At 42.4% G+C, this 16,218-nt stretch overlaps 1 protein-coding gene across 1 annotated transcript; it reads right to left on the bottom strand.

Annotated features, from left to right (window-relative positions):
• Nucleotides 1-260: 260 nt before the first annotated feature.
• LOC133761931 (TRPM8 channel-associated factor 3-like) lies at nt 261-9,263 on the bottom strand. Its single transcript, XM_062194916.1, has 7 exons — nt 8,641-9,263; nt 4,873-5,837; nt 4,537-4,634; nt 3,607-3,820; nt 3,054-3,293; nt 1,959-2,296; nt 261-515 (listed from the first exon to the last, which is right to left on the bottom strand). Exons 1-7 carry the CDS (start codon nt 9,261-9,263, stop codon nt 261-263), a joined length of 2,733 nt encoding a protein of 910 aa, XP_062050900.1.
• Between the last annotated feature and the right edge of the window lie 6,955 nt (nt 9,264-16,218).

A 16,218-nucleotide genomic window follows, 5' to 3' on the forward strand; every position in this document is an offset into this window, starting at 1 on the left:
CGGCCGCAGCGGCCATTTGGGGGGGTGAACCAACGGCAAAGGAACACCTTTCTCTCTGTCTCTCTCTCTCTCTGTCTAACTCTGCCTGTCAAAAAAAAAAAAAAGAAAATCAGCTACTTTAAATTTTTATTTATTTCAAAGATCAACTATCTAATCTCAATCTTGAAAAAGGGTGATTAGGAAAATATTGGGAAAAATTTTGAATTAAGATTAGTTTGTCCCATCCAATGAATGATGCTTTTCATTCAGAGGATGACTGTTCAGAGGGTGTCTCTGACATATTCTTTCATGGGATTTTCCTCCCACTCTGGCAGGGAGGCCAGGCCATCAGCCACTTCCTTCTGGATCGGCCAGCCCCAGGCTTTAAAGAAAGGAACCAGATTCTTCTGCACTATTTCAGAAAACTTCTTCATCCATAGGTTCATCTTTCCAGCGTTGTCACTGGGATACTTAGCGATGACCTGGTAGTCAGCAAAGAGCTGGATGAATGGGTCCCACCCAAAGGCCTCCTGGAGCTGGAAAAAGAAGGACAGGCAGAATGAAGGGTCACTAGACTTTCACAAGTCACCTCCCACCCACCACCCACGTAATATGACCTGGTGATGCTTAATTATTAGCCAACTATTAATAGTTCTTTAATTTTAATCGGTGATTCTGTCTCTCCATCCCTTACAGCCCATTCCAGTGGCTGGTACCATGCACTTCTCAGAGTTGGAATTTGTGCTTGCACATTACCTGCATTGTAGGAGGTTCCCAATAAATGCTAGTTATTTGGGGTTTTATTATTTTTCTCACTCCTAATATTATTGGTACATATAAAGATTTAAATCTGACTGAGGCTTGAATATTCTCTCATCTTTTGTGGCCAAAGGATGGAAATGCGTATCCAGGACTCTGGAGCTTTAGGGTTAGAAGCAGCAGCTTCCTGGACCATATTCTAAGAGAGTATGACACTGAGGAATGACAACCTTGAGAACAAATTCAAGTGGAGTGTTCCAAACGGAACCACCACAGTGCTTTCGTTCTTACTCAGTTTAGGCTGTTAGAAGATGTCTAATACTAAGTATAAGCAATCGTTTACTTAAGGAGTACATTGCTTCAAGGATTGTGCTAAACACCAGGGTGACAGATATGAGAAAAGAAAGTAATAAATGAAGCAAAACCATGTAAGGACACGAGGGTCCTTATCATGGGGAAGGAAATAAATGTGAGAGGTCTTTAAAAGTTCATGGTAAATGTGTATTAGGAAAAGTAGGCTTAAGTTCCGAATTTTCTGTACCAAAATACTCATACTGAAATCCAGGCCTTTCTGTTTGTTGTTATTTGTAATGTCAGGGGAAAGCTCTTTTTGTTCTTGAACCTTAGTTTATAAATCTGTAAGTGGGAGACCAATAAGATACTTGCTAAATGCACTCCACCAGGTTAGTAAGAAATGCAGAGGAAGGTTTTCAAAAAATTATGAGGCACTGTGCACATATTACTTATTTTATAATGAAAACAAAACTCATCCAAATTTAGAATTTGTATAGGAAGATGTCATTTGAGAAACTTACTTCCCGGTCATCTGCCTACAATACCCCTTCAACACACTGATAGAATAAGGTGATACTGTCTGCTCAGTTTAAACGATGACACAGGAGAAACAGGCAAAGCTATGATTCTGTCCCAAGCTTACCCAACAGAGCTAAGATAGGATGATATATCTATCACAATGATTCAGGCTGCAAATTTATGAGGTGGAGGAGAGGAGAGGGACATGTTTCATTATTTGTGCAATATCATTTTTAGTAGTAAAACATGAGCCACAGAGCAGCGCCACCATGCAGTGCTAGAATCCTGGGTTCAGGGTATAGAGTGCAATGTGACAAGGGAGTGAGATGTGCAGCTCGTGGGGTCATCAGATGTTACAGGACTTTGGGTCCCAGTGGTCCCCACCTCCCTGCATTTCTGCTCAGTACCTGAAGGTATGTTTCCAGAGCTGTCCAGACTTCCCAGTTACTCAGTGGGGCTCCCTTATCCATGTGCGTTTTGATCCTCTGCTTCCGATTTGCAGGCCTCAGAGCTTGGTGAGCCCTGTCTCTGGAGATGCCTAGAATCTTCTCATGCACATAGATAGTCCAGAGATTACAGTCGGCTTCCAGAGTGTGGGGATAGAACACCCACGGGGATCGCTGGAAGTTGTGGCCCACCTCATGGAGGGGACCCCAAACGCCAGACCTCCTTATTCTCTCCTCATGAATGACCTCAGGCACTACTGCTAGTAGGCCCATGATGGGGTATCCAGCATGCATTAAACCTGAAGAAAGCAATAGAGTAGAAGACATGAGGTCATGTATGGTATTCTTTGTAGACACACATATATATACCCCATTGTCCCTAGGAACTGCAATATTTTGAGTAATTCTAGATTATTCAGAAGAGTATTTGACTATGCGAAACCCAAGCTTATAGCAGGTTAATGGTCTCCTCAGGTTATTACATCAGTTGAGCATTCTCATCTACACTTGACCCTGAAGGATTGGTGTATGTGAAATATGACTGTGAGGATATCCATTCATTTTTTAATTTAGCTGGGCATCATGTGTCAGTGCCTTGAGGTCTTGAGTCTTGGGAGAAAACAGTAAGATTCTCCATTCTTGAATGTAGTCTTAATCCATTTTACGGGGTCATTTTAAGATCCTGAAGATAGCAATGGGGCTCTCAATTTTTTTTCTAAGCATCGAGGTTTTCTCAAAAAATTTAAGATTTTTTGGCTCTGCTTTAAATTACCGTGCACCCACCCACTACCACTTCTCATGGCAAACTCTGACCCCATTCAATTCTTGTACCTTCCTGAAGCCACATGTGATGGGTTGCACTTGGTTCATTTCACCCTACATGTGACACCTCTCTTTTGGAAGATCGAAGTGATAATTCACTGTTTACATTGGGAAATGGTTCATAGGCTCCTAAGGATCTTTACTCAGTGTTTCCTCCACTGGTCCCAGTGGTAATTCAACTCCATTTCTTCAATTGGAAGAGAAAGTCTCAGCGCATTCCCCTAGAGCACTCACCTACTGAGATCTGCACGTCAGTAACGATCCTCTCTGGCCTGTGGTAGGGGAAAGGCGCAGACGCCAACTTGGCTGCAGCCTGCATCATCTCATCCCAGAGCTGGAGCAGAGACTCTGGATTATTTACAGACTTGAGGTTTTCAGACGGCACCGTCAGGATGATGTTGTCTGTGGCCAGCTCACCCCAGGGAGCTGGATTTCCTTCCAGAGAGCGCTTCCACTCCTCCTGGGACGTCTTCCCTGGGAACAAAGGTTCCATAGCCTGCTCCACTCTGCTTTCCTAGGTTTCAGGGATAGCACTCTGCCTTGCTGAGGGACAGCCTGGTAACCTATTAACTGTTTCTTGTTGCATCCTCCTCTCAAGTACTTGACTTGCCCTCCCCACCTGCGAAGTCTCCCAGAATAGTGTGTCCACGTGGCCCGGCCCACTTGCAGCCCTCCAGTCTCACCCCCTTCTTCCTCTCAGTCCCCACCCTCCTTCCCAACCTTCCCACTCTCATCCCACACCTGCCTCTGCCCCAAGTCCCCACCTGACCTGGAACCCCCTACTCACCCAGCTTGAAGTATGGAGCCCGCACTGCCCCACTGATGGTGACCTGCACAGTGCCCAGGTTGTACTTCCGGGGCACAAGGATGTAGAGGAGGCCTCCCCAGAGCCAGGAGATGCTTTTGTTTGTTTCATTTAAGTAGTACTGGTATGTCATCAGAGGGGGGCGGTAGTAGGTGCTCGCTGCTCCTATGTCATCTGTGTGGCAGCCAATCTGTACCTGTCAGTGAGAGCCCACCATGGGTGGAGGAAAGGGGTCATGATGGTGATGATTGGAATTGTGTGTCTGTGTGTTTAGTGTCACGTGTGTTGTCCTGCCTTGCCCAGAGCATGGACGGCAGAGAGAAGCTCGACCGAATGAGAGATCTCCTTGAATGAGTAATGGAAGATTCACTCAGCCGCTTCCACAGCACATTCCCTAAAGACCATCATTTTTCCTTGTTCTCTATAGAATTCAGGATTCTTCTCTTTGATTTCAACAAAGTGAGTCCCCAGGTAAATGTTGACCCAACGCAGATACTGATTATGCCTCTGGTATTGCCCGTAGGTCTGCAACATCTCTGTGTGTCTGAGAAGTGATTTCTATAATTATAATAGGGTTGTAGCTTGTTCAACGTCTGGATCCTGTTTCAGACACTACAGAAAGGACTAAAGGAAAAGGCTTGCTATAGGATCAAAAGAAGAGAAAAGCAAGCACTTCTTGAACCTTTGTTATGTGTGAGGGTCTGCTTGGTATTACGGATTCTGCACCCCACCTGCTGCTCAAGGCAAGCCTCTGCCTTGCTGGGACAAATTTCTTCATATGTAGAATGAAAGTGGTACCTGCTCTCTATGTCGGTGTTGTTGTTAGAGAATTGAAAAGAACTTACTTCAAGTAGAAGTCAACATGCTGAGGACATGGCAAAAATTAATGTCCTGGAGGGTGGAATGCCTTACCTTCAGTTTTGCAGCCACAGCGTTCTCGGGCACTGTCACTTTTGCAGTTCGTCCCTCAGGTAGGTAGAGTCCTGTGCTTACCCAGGAATCTCTGTTGTCTGGTAAGAATCATGGGAAAGGATGAGCTCTTCCCATCTCCCTTGTCTCCATCCTGACCCAGAATCCCACAGTCCCTCCCAGAGCTATTGCATCTACAGGGCACACCTTAGAAGTTCCTAGGAAATTGATTTTGGTGGTTTTCCTGTGGGGAGTAACTTCTGGAATGCTGCCGTACCAGCCAGCCACCATCCACATGCCCCCTACTCAGCCCCAGCTCTGCTGTCCTCCATTGCATACCTGTGGTGATCTCAATGCTGACAGGAGATTCCGTGGAAGGGAGCGGGGAGTTATCACCAACCAAGAGAGAGATGGGCGTTCCAGATTTGAAGAGTTCTCGGCCCCAGGCTATCAGGAGATCCTGAGGGCTGGCCCTGCTGATGGGGTTTTCTTTATTCACAGTGGGCAAGCCCTTTTGATTGATCATTTTCAGGATGTTTTGGTGCACGGACTCATAGATGGGAATCCCATTGTATGGGATTCGAAACATATTGGAGATATCTTTTTTTAGCTTCTCCAGCCAGCTCTTCTCTAACACCTTTCCCTTGTTGAACAGCATGGATTCAAATTGGGGTAGAACTTTTCGGATGTGGTAATTCAACATCTCTGGCTTAGGGACTGGGAAGATGCCTTTATTGCCTGATTCCACTGTAATGGCAAGACCAACACGCTTAAGGAACCTGTTACTTGGATAGTGAATCATATAGTTGGAATCTGGGTTCTGATAACTCCAGTACCAGGCCTGGCTGCCTATCAGTATCCCTCCACCTTCTGCAACAAAGTCCTCCACCTTCCTGGCATTCACGTTATGGAGTGAGGCACAGCAGTAGACACTCAAGTCGCGGGTCGGAAGGGTGGTGCTGGTCCATTCCACGTCGTGTTTTGTTAACAAGTTGCCCAAAGCTTTCACTTGTGGACTCACCCCAACCTTCCCCTTCTGCTGCCCTTTCAGCCAGTGTACGGCATTGATCAAAAACTTTTCCATGGTGCTTTCAAATACCATGCTCTCATGGCCACACAGCACCACCCGACCATGGCCATAGCGGGCAGCTGCTAGAAAGCAGTTTAGAGAGCTGTCCAGCCCCAGGGGAAAGGCCAGGGGCCCGTGCACCAGCAGGTATGAGGGGATTCCCCCTCTGTTGAGGTTCAGTTCCGTGATGCCTTCCAGGAGCTGCTTCTGATCCTGCCCGAAGTTCTCCCCGCACCTGCAAAAGAGATATTTCCCGTGTCAGTGGCCGGTGGAGAGGTGAGTGTAGAGAAGTGCAGAAGAGAGCACCGAAAACCGGAGCTCATACAGCAGAAAACATCAACGAGGAAGCTGCGGAGACTGATATTTAAATTTTACTGGTTGTTGCTTATTCTCCAACAATTTCTAATTTACACATAACTCTGTCCCAGATCTCAATATTTTTAAAACAATCTAGATAAATAGACTCAGTAGTTTAATCTTTAGATATTGTGGCCCAAAATACACAAGAATGTTTTGAAAATGTCAAGTGATTTAACATGTCAATGTGGGGATGAGTTTGTTTTCTCAGCTATCAAAACTCATTCCAAAGCGGCAGTAACAAGAGCAGCTGGGTCGATGTAGAATTACACAGATAGACCAGTACTGCAGTGGAGAGAGTTGTAAAACAATGGCATACACATAAAGAAACTTATGTGGAAAAATAAGCTTTAAAATTAGTGAGGAAAAATATTGATTTTTCAATAACTTGTGCTGTAATAATTGACCGTACATTTGTTAAAATCTATTTGATATATGGAAAATAGCTATTGAATTAAATATGTAAATATAAGTCATCCAACAATTAAAGTATTAGAGGAAACTTAAGAAAATTCTGTAAGAAATTTGTAATGAGAAAAGATTTTCTAAACAATAAAAAATATGGGGCAGGCACTGTGGCATGCCAGGTAAAGCCAGCCACCGCCTGCAGTGCCGGCATCCCATATGGCTGCTGGTTTCAGTCCTGGCTGCTCCACTTCCGATCCAGCTCTCTGCTATGGCCTGGGGAAGCAGTGGAAGATGGCTCCAGTCCTTGGGCCCCTGCACCCACGGGGGAGGCCTGGAGGAAGCTCCTGTCTCGTGGCTTTGGATTTGCACAGCTGTGGCCGTTGTGGCCATCTTGGGAAGCGAACCGTCGAATTGAAGACTTCCCTCTCTCTCTACCTCTGCCTCACTGTAGCTCTGCCTTTCAAATGGATAGATGAATCTTTAAAAAAGTGTTATGGAGGAAAAAGATGGACAAGTTGAATCAAAACAGATATAAAACATATGCAAAACCAAAAACAAAGTTAACAAGTGATGGAAGGAGACACATTTGCAACATGTGAAACAGGAAAAAAAGAGTAACTTACAGAGACTCTTCAAAATTGTTCATGTAAAATCTGTATTTTTAAAAAACTATGCATGAGGCCAGTGCCGCGGCTTAATAGGCTAATCCTCTGCCTTGCAGCGCCAGCACACCGGGTTCTAGTCCCGGTCGGGGTGCCGGATTCTGTCCCTGTTGCCCCTCTTCCAGTCCAGCTTTCTGCTGTGACCCGGAAGTGCAGAGAAGGATGGCCCAAGTCATTGGTCCCTGCACCTGCATGGGAGACCAGGAGAAGCACCTGGCTCCTGACTTCGGATTAGCGTGGTACGCTGGCTACAGCAGCCATTGGAGGGTGAACCAGTGGTAAAGGAAGACCTTTCTCTCTGTCTCTCTCTCTCACTGTCCACTCTGCCTGTCAAAAAAAAAAACAAACTATGCATGAGTACAAAAATTTTGTACCAACATGAAGTCATATCTTAATTCTATTTTCCACAAAAGTTTTGAAATATCTTTATATAAGATAGAAATAGAACTTAATAATCCATAAGAAAAAGAAAAAGCTAAATAGAAAAAAAAGATAAAGTACACAAACATTGTAAGATGAAACATAAATGACCAAAAATATGTAAAAATGCCCTGTGACTTTGTAATCAGAGAAATAGAAATCAAATAATATTTTCACATTCCATATTGAAAAAGTATTAAACATAAATTCATAATGTTTAGTATTAGCCATAGCCTGGGAGTATTGTTTTGGTAAGAGTGCCATTTTGTACAACCTTCTAACTAACAATTTGTCATTATCATTCACTTCAGGAGCAAATTTTTTGAACTAGCTACACATCTTTTTGGAACTGTATGTTAAAACACTCTAGAACTTGTATGGAATAACATGTAACTATGTTAATTTTGGAACTTTCAATAACAACAGATGTCTATGTGTGCCAAAGAATAAGGCCAATTTCTGTGTACAGGAGACTTAGGGAAATACCAAGAACTTTCATGTGCTACCTTGTGATTCAAATCTGAGATGGTGCAGTTCATTTAAGCCAATGTTTTTGTCTAATTTTTCTCTAATCTTTACAGACAAAAGGAATCCTTCTCCACTTTGAATGGAGAACTATGAGTCTTCCCTTGGCCTTTTTACCATAAAGCTTCTCCATTTCAATTTAAAGAAAACCCTCCTCCCAATGGTTCCTGGGGAGAGAAGGTCCTGATGTGCACCTGTATATAATGAAAGTGTTGCATTTTTCCTGATGTCACCAGAACACACACCCTCAATTTCATTCACTCATTAATTGAGTGTTTATTTAGCACCTACCACATCAGGTATTGCACTATGTGTTAGTGATATAATTTCAAGCAAAAGAGAAATTTCTTTTCTTCCATGAACATTGTAGACTTTTTCCCTTTCTACCAGTGTCTTTCTGTGACTTAAAACTAGGGGAATAGCAAGATGTGAAGCAAGCATATCCTACATTCTAAGTACTCAATACTCAAGCCATAATAGAGAGTGAGCAAGCATACTGATCCTTGACAAACACGGGTCATTTTTATGCTTGTGTTTGTGGTTTGTAGCGATCCTGTTCGTAGTGGCCATTTTCTCCTCTGCAAGTCTGAAAGCTCTTAAAAATGGGGGACAAGCCTATTTTTTTTTATCATGGATCAGACTTCCCTTATTAGAATCATCACTCACGTGACATGGAATGAGATGGTGGGCAGCGTCTCAGAGACAACCCACTGCCTTCTGTCCACACTGGAGTCTGTGAAGTACACGCCAGCCACGCTTGTCACTTGGTTTCCAGGGAACTCAGAGAGCACCTTATCACTGCCATGCTTCTCAACCCAACTCTGGGCATGACCCCCGATGAGCAGGCCCCCTCCTCGTTTTACAAACTGGATCAGCTTCTCAGTCATGCTGTCATCGTAGGCATTGGTGCAGTAAACCCCCAGGGACTCTCCCGGCTCCGACTCAACCTGTGCCTTAACCCCAGCGTCCTGCAGGAGTTTTACTAGTGATTCCAGGGAGGGGTTCACTCCAATGGAGGCTTCAGGGGAGGGACAGAGCCAGGACACAACATTGACAAGAAATGGAGCCAAGGGAGCATGAATCAGGTACTCCTCATGGGCCACGACCACGAGGCGGCCTTGGGCAAAGGAGGAGGCTGCAATGACCACACGGCCCTCATCATTCACCATCACTGGGAAGGTGGCTTCTCCAATGAGAAGGAGTTCAGAAGGGAGGGGCTCTGGGGGAATATTCCAGCTTGTCACTCCATTCACAAGGACCTGAAAGGCAGCAGCAGGAGTGGTTGCCATGGTCTTCCAGGTTCTGCAAGGAAAGAAAAGACTAAGGATGGTCAACACATCAAAAAGTGAATAAAACAAGAGTTCACGTCTTTTCCATAGTGGCTTGCCCAGTAGTGCCTATAGAAGTTCTCATGTAATATATAGTAACTTCTCCATTCATTTTTTAAGCTCTAGAATTCTTCACATATAAGAATTATATTCCCTTCCATGGATGCTTCATATTCACCAACCCAGATCTTCTCCATTGCTCTGTCCTCCACTGGCTATGCCTTCTTCTCCATGGACCACCCTGCTGCATATCAGAGAGTGCATTTACACTTGTCCTGCATTTCTAACAGCTATAATTGATCCCAGTTGTATATTGCTAACCTAGACTTCTCTATTGGACATAAATCCTTTATTTTGATCAGAATGTGGAATATTACAGTAGCAGCTGTCTCTCTCTGGAGGAAACTGAACTTTGCCTCCTCAGTGTTTACTCTTAGAGAAAATATTCAAGCTTCCATTTCCCATTTGTATAGGGAACATACTCTAAACCTCCAAGGGGTTTCATGTGAAGATGGACAGAATTAACACAGGCCAAAGTTTGCTCAGACATTGGCATTTTATGATATCAGAATAGAATTATTGTACTTTTATCATTCCTATTGATTTCTCAGAAGAATAGAGGACATGATAGGCTGAGAATCACGATTCTTTTTCTCCTCTCTCCTCTTTGAATACCCATTTATTCATAAAGTTTGTCCAGGATCTTTGGTTTCTGTTCCTATTGTCACTAAGCAGGCTCAGGATCTAGGTGTTGCATGCTTAGGCTAAATCATTCTGGAATCCTCGATTCTCACATGAACACTCTTGAAGAGAAAACCACAAAGCTTTGCTGCAAGTGAAGATGAGCTCCTCTTTCAGCCTGGTGGTAGAGATTCGGGATCAGAGTCTTTTCCACTCTCTCTTGTATTAGCTCTCTAAATAAAGGCTCTGTTCTCTTGGAAATCAGAGCAGGACTTACAGTTTTGGTCTCTGTGAGGTTATTTTCTATAGACTTCCACGCTTTCCCTCCCTTACCTTTTGCTAACTCTCATTACTAAAACTGTAAATATCTAGAAGAAGGCACATTAAGCAGCTTCTGTGTTTATTTTGAAGACAGAGTCTCTTTTCGAGAAGGTTCGAGCATGAAGCACAGTCTGGTCCATTTTGAAGCCCAGAAGTGGGGGAGCGTACCATTGAGAAGCAACGCTGCTGACTCTGTGATCTGACCCAACAGCACCTTTCTAACTCCTGAGGTTGGTGATGACAGGAGAGAATACAAACTTGCTTTTGACAAGCAAGAGGACTAGGTGAGGTGTTCTAATTTCAGTGCTACCCTAGTCTCAGTGAGCTAGAGTGGGTGATTGGTTTTCCAGGTAAGGAATCTGGTTATTTCTCTGCAAATGTCCTCATTGAGGTGGGAAGGCATGAAGAATGGGTGTTCAGGGGGTGACACAAGAAAAGTCTGGGTACTCCAAGTAGAAAAACTAGATCCAGACACCGGAGACTGACCCCTTCCCAGCAAGGATGTCCTAGCTTAAGGAAGCAGCAGAGACACCAGACATCAATGGACCATGGTTTTTCAAAATATGGACATCTCAGCTGCCAGGCAGTCTGGGCCAGGGACCAGAGGAGCCATAGGAACTACAGCAAAGCTCTGAGGTGGGATTGAAGGATCTCCAGGGATTAGCAGACAGTGATTTTCCTGCTAGTTCAAGAGCAAGTAGCAGTAGAATTGCTTTGGTTGAAGCAGATATGCTCTGTGACATTTCTTTCCCTCTGGAGGATGTAGAATAAAGTTCATGAGAACGAAGTTGTGCTCCTTGAGACTCTGTGAGCTGACTGAATAATGTTGTAGCCACAAAGCCTGAACAGAGCGTCCTCTCCACTATTCCATATGTAATTAAAAGGCAAACTGTAGACTAAAGAAGAAAAGCAATACAAACACACTTAGGATTTTTCCAGTTAGTGACTTATTTTTTAGGCAATATCAATGTGTAAATCCTGATGGGAATTTTATTACGATGTTTTGGATGCCTCTTTGCTGCTGCATTGGATAAAACGCTTTTGTGCCATAACAGCTAGTTCTTCCACTTCTTGGCTCATAATATTCTCACCACGGGACAACAGACATAGTCTCACGAGATCCTCTGCAGCCCCAAATCTCTAACTACCTCTGAGAGTAAAACACATGAAATTAAACTCTTTGTGTGATATGACTTATGGAGGATACACAGGGCATGTACAAAAGAGAGAACCAGATACAAAGAAAACCAAAAACCAATTAGACCTATAGTGAGGAATCTCCGCTTATGTAATCTCTCCCCCAGGGCTCAAGGCAAGGCCATGCACTATGTCTTTCACAAGTGAAAGAACTCAATAGCTCACGCACCTTCCATGGAATGCAATTTGAAAGTTTGAAGACTGATTGTCAACTCTGAGTCTCAGGTTGAATTGTGATTCCCAATACTTCATTACTGAGAGCAGGAGGGGGGTTTGAGAGGCAATTATGTCCCAATAACAATTAATGCCTTTCTCAGAGTGCTGGTGAGGCTTGTTCTTCTGGGACTGGATTCACTGTTTTTGAGAGCAGATTTCTATCAAGCAGGGCCTCTCCTCCTGACCTCTCCTCTGTGCATACTGGTCAACATTCCACCTTTTCCACAGAAGGTCAAACAGCATGTGGCCCCTATTAGCTGGGCCACCCAACTTTGAACTGTGTAGCCTCGAAAACTGAGGGCTTACAGAAACCTCTTTTCTACATAAATAGCCTGGGAATCTTGTTATAGCTATAGAAAACAGACTAAGAAACCCTGTTGCTACAAGCCCTTGGCACCCAACTCCCAGCTCCTTACATAAGGAAAGGGCTCTATTAACATCTCCCACGCTCTGTCCATGCTACGTAGTGGGACACTCACCTTCTGTTCACAGTCAGAGCAGCTCACCAGGGCGTCTCCAGATATGGCTCAGGTCTCCTTGGAGGGAGCGAGATGTCTGCAGAATGCATGTGTGGATCGTCTACAGGCCTTATTTAAGGGAAGACAGTGAGATTATCTTTCAGTGTATCCTGCTTCCTGCTTCCTTTTGGGAGGGTGGGGCTTGGTTGGGAGACTTCCTTGACTACTGAAGGACACCCCAGTGGTGCTTGTTGAAAACATTATGTAATTTCATTTCTCTGTATTTTGAATAAGAGTGTCATATCTAAAAGGGTGACAATTTTTAAATTTTTAATAAGATTTAAAATGGAAAATCAGATAAAAGATCTTTTTTTGCCTTATGGTGTAATTATTTTGCAAAATGGAAGTATATATGTTTTAATTTCTGGGAGCAGCATGTGTGTAGTTAATGAGATATGTTTCACCTTATGATAGTTTTGAGTTTCTAAGTGGTCTTCTTGTAATGAATTCTGGGCAGCTCTTTCAGGGTCTGGGTGTGTAATCCAGACTTCAGTTAATTAGACCCTAAGATCTTCCCGGGCCCTTCCAGAGCTCTCCAGGTGTCTGCTTTATGCTGTGCTGGAGTGTATTGCCCTGTGGTTAGCAAGGGGTCATCACATGCCAAACCTTCTGTCACATTAAGTGGGAACCATGGATAAATGTTAATAGCATAAGCATTAACAAAATGAGCAAAAGCAGTGAGGTCTGCAATCATTCTGGGCTGGTTCCTCCAGAGAGGTTCCTTGGAGGAGGCTCATTCATTAGGCTCTCATCTTGGCTTTGATCCTGGGATGGGAAATTGGAATGCTGCTACTGGCTGGATAGAGCTGTACTGGACTTTGTGAGTTGGATGACTTTCTCTCTGGTGAGAGTCACAAAGCCATGGACCATGTTGTGGAGTAATGCAAGCTACCGTTGTGATCTTGCACAGGTGGCTGGTGTCAGTGCTGGTTATTTGAGAAAAGTTCTAATTCTAAAGTTCAATTTATCAAGACTTGCATTTTCAATTTCCATCCACTTTTCACTTTGATCCATTCATGAGTTCATAGACAGTGTGCCTAGTGGTTAACTTGATTAATTAACGTTTTCCTCTTAGCTATTTGTATGATATTAAGCACACAAGGTTTTTGAAGATATCTGTTAAGTTTTCATTAGTGTGGTTTTGAATTGATGACAACATCTGGAAGAATTTTTGATAGTTCTTTTCTCTAAAGACTGTCTACCGTAGGATGAGGTCATAGGAAGAATTAAACCCTCTTCTTGAGTAAATATGGAAGGAAGATTTACTGCTGGAAAGTGCACATCCGTGAAAGTTAGTATTAGAGAAAAAGAAAAAGGACTGATAGTAAGTGGGGTGAACATCATCTTAGGAAAATAATAGTAGCATAATACATCCGCCCAAAAGGTGAGGAATGAAAAGATGAAGCTAAGTTTAGATATTGTTTCAATTTAAAGTGGAAATGCACAAACTCACAACTGTTTTTTTTTGAAAAGACAAACTTCTGATGAGATTGGTCCAGGGGAAAAAAAAGTGTGAGTGAAGAAACACATATCTAATACCAGGAATGAAGGAAGAAGAAAATGGCACAATACAGTGATTAAATAATAATGCAATGGTGCTATAAACATTAAGCTGCTACATTTAAAAATTCAGATGAAAATAGATTATGGAAAAGTATAACTTTCCAAACTGAACTGAGCAGAAAGTTAAATGAAAATTCTGTGACTACCTATACCACAGTATAGGTAAATACAATAAATCTCTCTCATAAAAAATCTGAGACACAATGTCTCATGAGATTATTTTCCTAATATTCAAGGAACAAATAATTTCAATCCTCTGAGACTCTTCCAAAGAAAATAAAAAGATGGAAGGCGAAATAACATTTTATGAAAAAGGATGTGACTTTTATTTCCATACAAGATAAGAGACTACAAAAGGAAAACTACAGGGCAGTCTAATCCACAAATGTAGCTGTGAAAAGCCCAAGAGCAAAACAATGCTGCATTCATAAACCATATCTTTTTTTTGCATCATAAAGTGCATGACCAGTTGGGTTACTACCCTGACTCAGTATTTGTTTAACATTAGGATGGCTCCATAATGTTAATAAAGAAGAAAAATCATGATCATTTCAGTAGCTGAACAAATGCTTTTTATTAAACTCAATGTTTATTGAAAAAAGTTAAAAAATAAAAAAGGAAACAAATTTTCCTAGGTGATAATGAATATCCATGTTACATATCATAATTAAATAATGAAATGTGTGCAGTGTTACCACATTTAAAAATCTATTTTAATTTTTGATTATTTAAACATATAATTTATTTTTCATGTCTTTGTAAGAGTGAGAGATAGAGACAGAGTTATTCCATCCTATGATTAACACCCCATGTGCCTGCAATGCCTGGGACTGGGACAGGTTGAAGCCATGAGATGAAAAAATCAACCTGTGCTTTCTCCCATGTGCTTTGCAGGGACCCAAGATCTTGAGATATAACTTGCTGCCAATTAGGGTGTTCGTTAGCAGAAAGTTAGACTCAGAGGCAGAGCTTGGACATGAACCCAGGCACTCTGAGATTGGAGACTGCTGTTCTTTTTTTTTTTTCCTAGATTTGCTTATTTTTATTTATTTTTTTAAATTAAACTTTTATTTAATGAATATAAATTTCCAAAGTACAGCTTATGGGTTACAATGGCTTTCCCCTCCCAAAACTTCCCTCCCACCTACAACCCTCCCCTTTCCCGCTCCCTCTCCCCTTCCAATCACATCATAATTCATTTTCAATTCTCTTTATATACAGAAGATCAGTTTAGTATATATTAAGTAACGATTTCAACAGTTTGCCCCCATATAGCAACACAAAGTGTAAAAAAATACTGTTGGAGTACTAGTTATAGCATTAAATAAGAGTGTACAGCACATTAAAGACAGAGATCCTATATAATATTTTTTAAAATTAATTAATTTTCTATGCCATTTCCAATTTAACACCAGGGTTTTTTTTTTCATTTCCAATTATCTTTATATACAGAAGATCGATTCAGTATATAATTAGTAAAGATCACATCAGTTTGTACCCACGCAGAAACACAAAGTGTAAATATACTGTTTCAGTACTAGTTATAGCATCACTGCACATTAGACAACACATTAAGGACAGATCCCACATGGGATGTAAGTACACAGTGACTCCTGTTGCTGACTTAACAATTTGACACTCCTGTTCATGGCATCAGTAATCTCCCTAGGCTCTAGTCATGAGTTGCCAGGGCTATGGAAGCCTTTAGAGTTCGCTGACCACACAAACAAGACAAGTGTCTGCTAATACTAACTGATAGAATCAAAAAGGGAGAGAAAGATCCAACATGGGAAGTGGGATACACAGCAGACTCATAGAATGGCAGACGTCCTAAACAACACTCTGGCCTCAGAATCAGCCCTTAAGGCATTCGGATCTGGCTGAAGAGCCCATGAGAGTATTGTAGGCATGGAAAGCCAAGATACCATGGGAAAAAAAAAAGAAGAAGACCTAAATGAAAGATCTCTGTGAGTGAGATCCCAGTGGAAAGAATGGGGCCATCAAAGAAGGAGGTACCTTTCTCTGAAGGGAGGAGAGAACTTCCACTTTGACTATGACCCTATCGGAATAAGACCAAAGTCAGCGAACTCTAAAGGCTTCCATAGCCCTGGAGACTGCTGTTCTAATTGGTGTCTCAGTGGCTGCTCCAAATGCTTGCCCCTAGTTTTATTAATTCACACATAGTAACTGCACTTACTTATGAGGCTCATGGTGATACTGCAATATATGCATACAATGTGCAATAATCATATAGGGTAGGTAGCATATCTATCATCTCAGACATTTGGAAGCATTCAAAATTCTCTCTACTATTTTTACTGTTTTGAAATGTTGAATTAATTGTTGTCAACCATAGTTATCCCATTGTGAAATAGAACATTATACGTCCTTTATTCTGTCCAACTGGCACATTATACTAT

The sequence above is a fragment of the Lepus europaeus genome, chromosome 1 (assembly GCF_033115175.1).
Source record: "Lepus europaeus isolate LE1 chromosome 1, mLepTim1.pri, whole genome shotgun sequence".
NCBI classification, from domain to species: domain Eukaryota; kingdom Metazoa; phylum Chordata; class Mammalia; order Lagomorpha; family Leporidae; genus Lepus; species Lepus europaeus.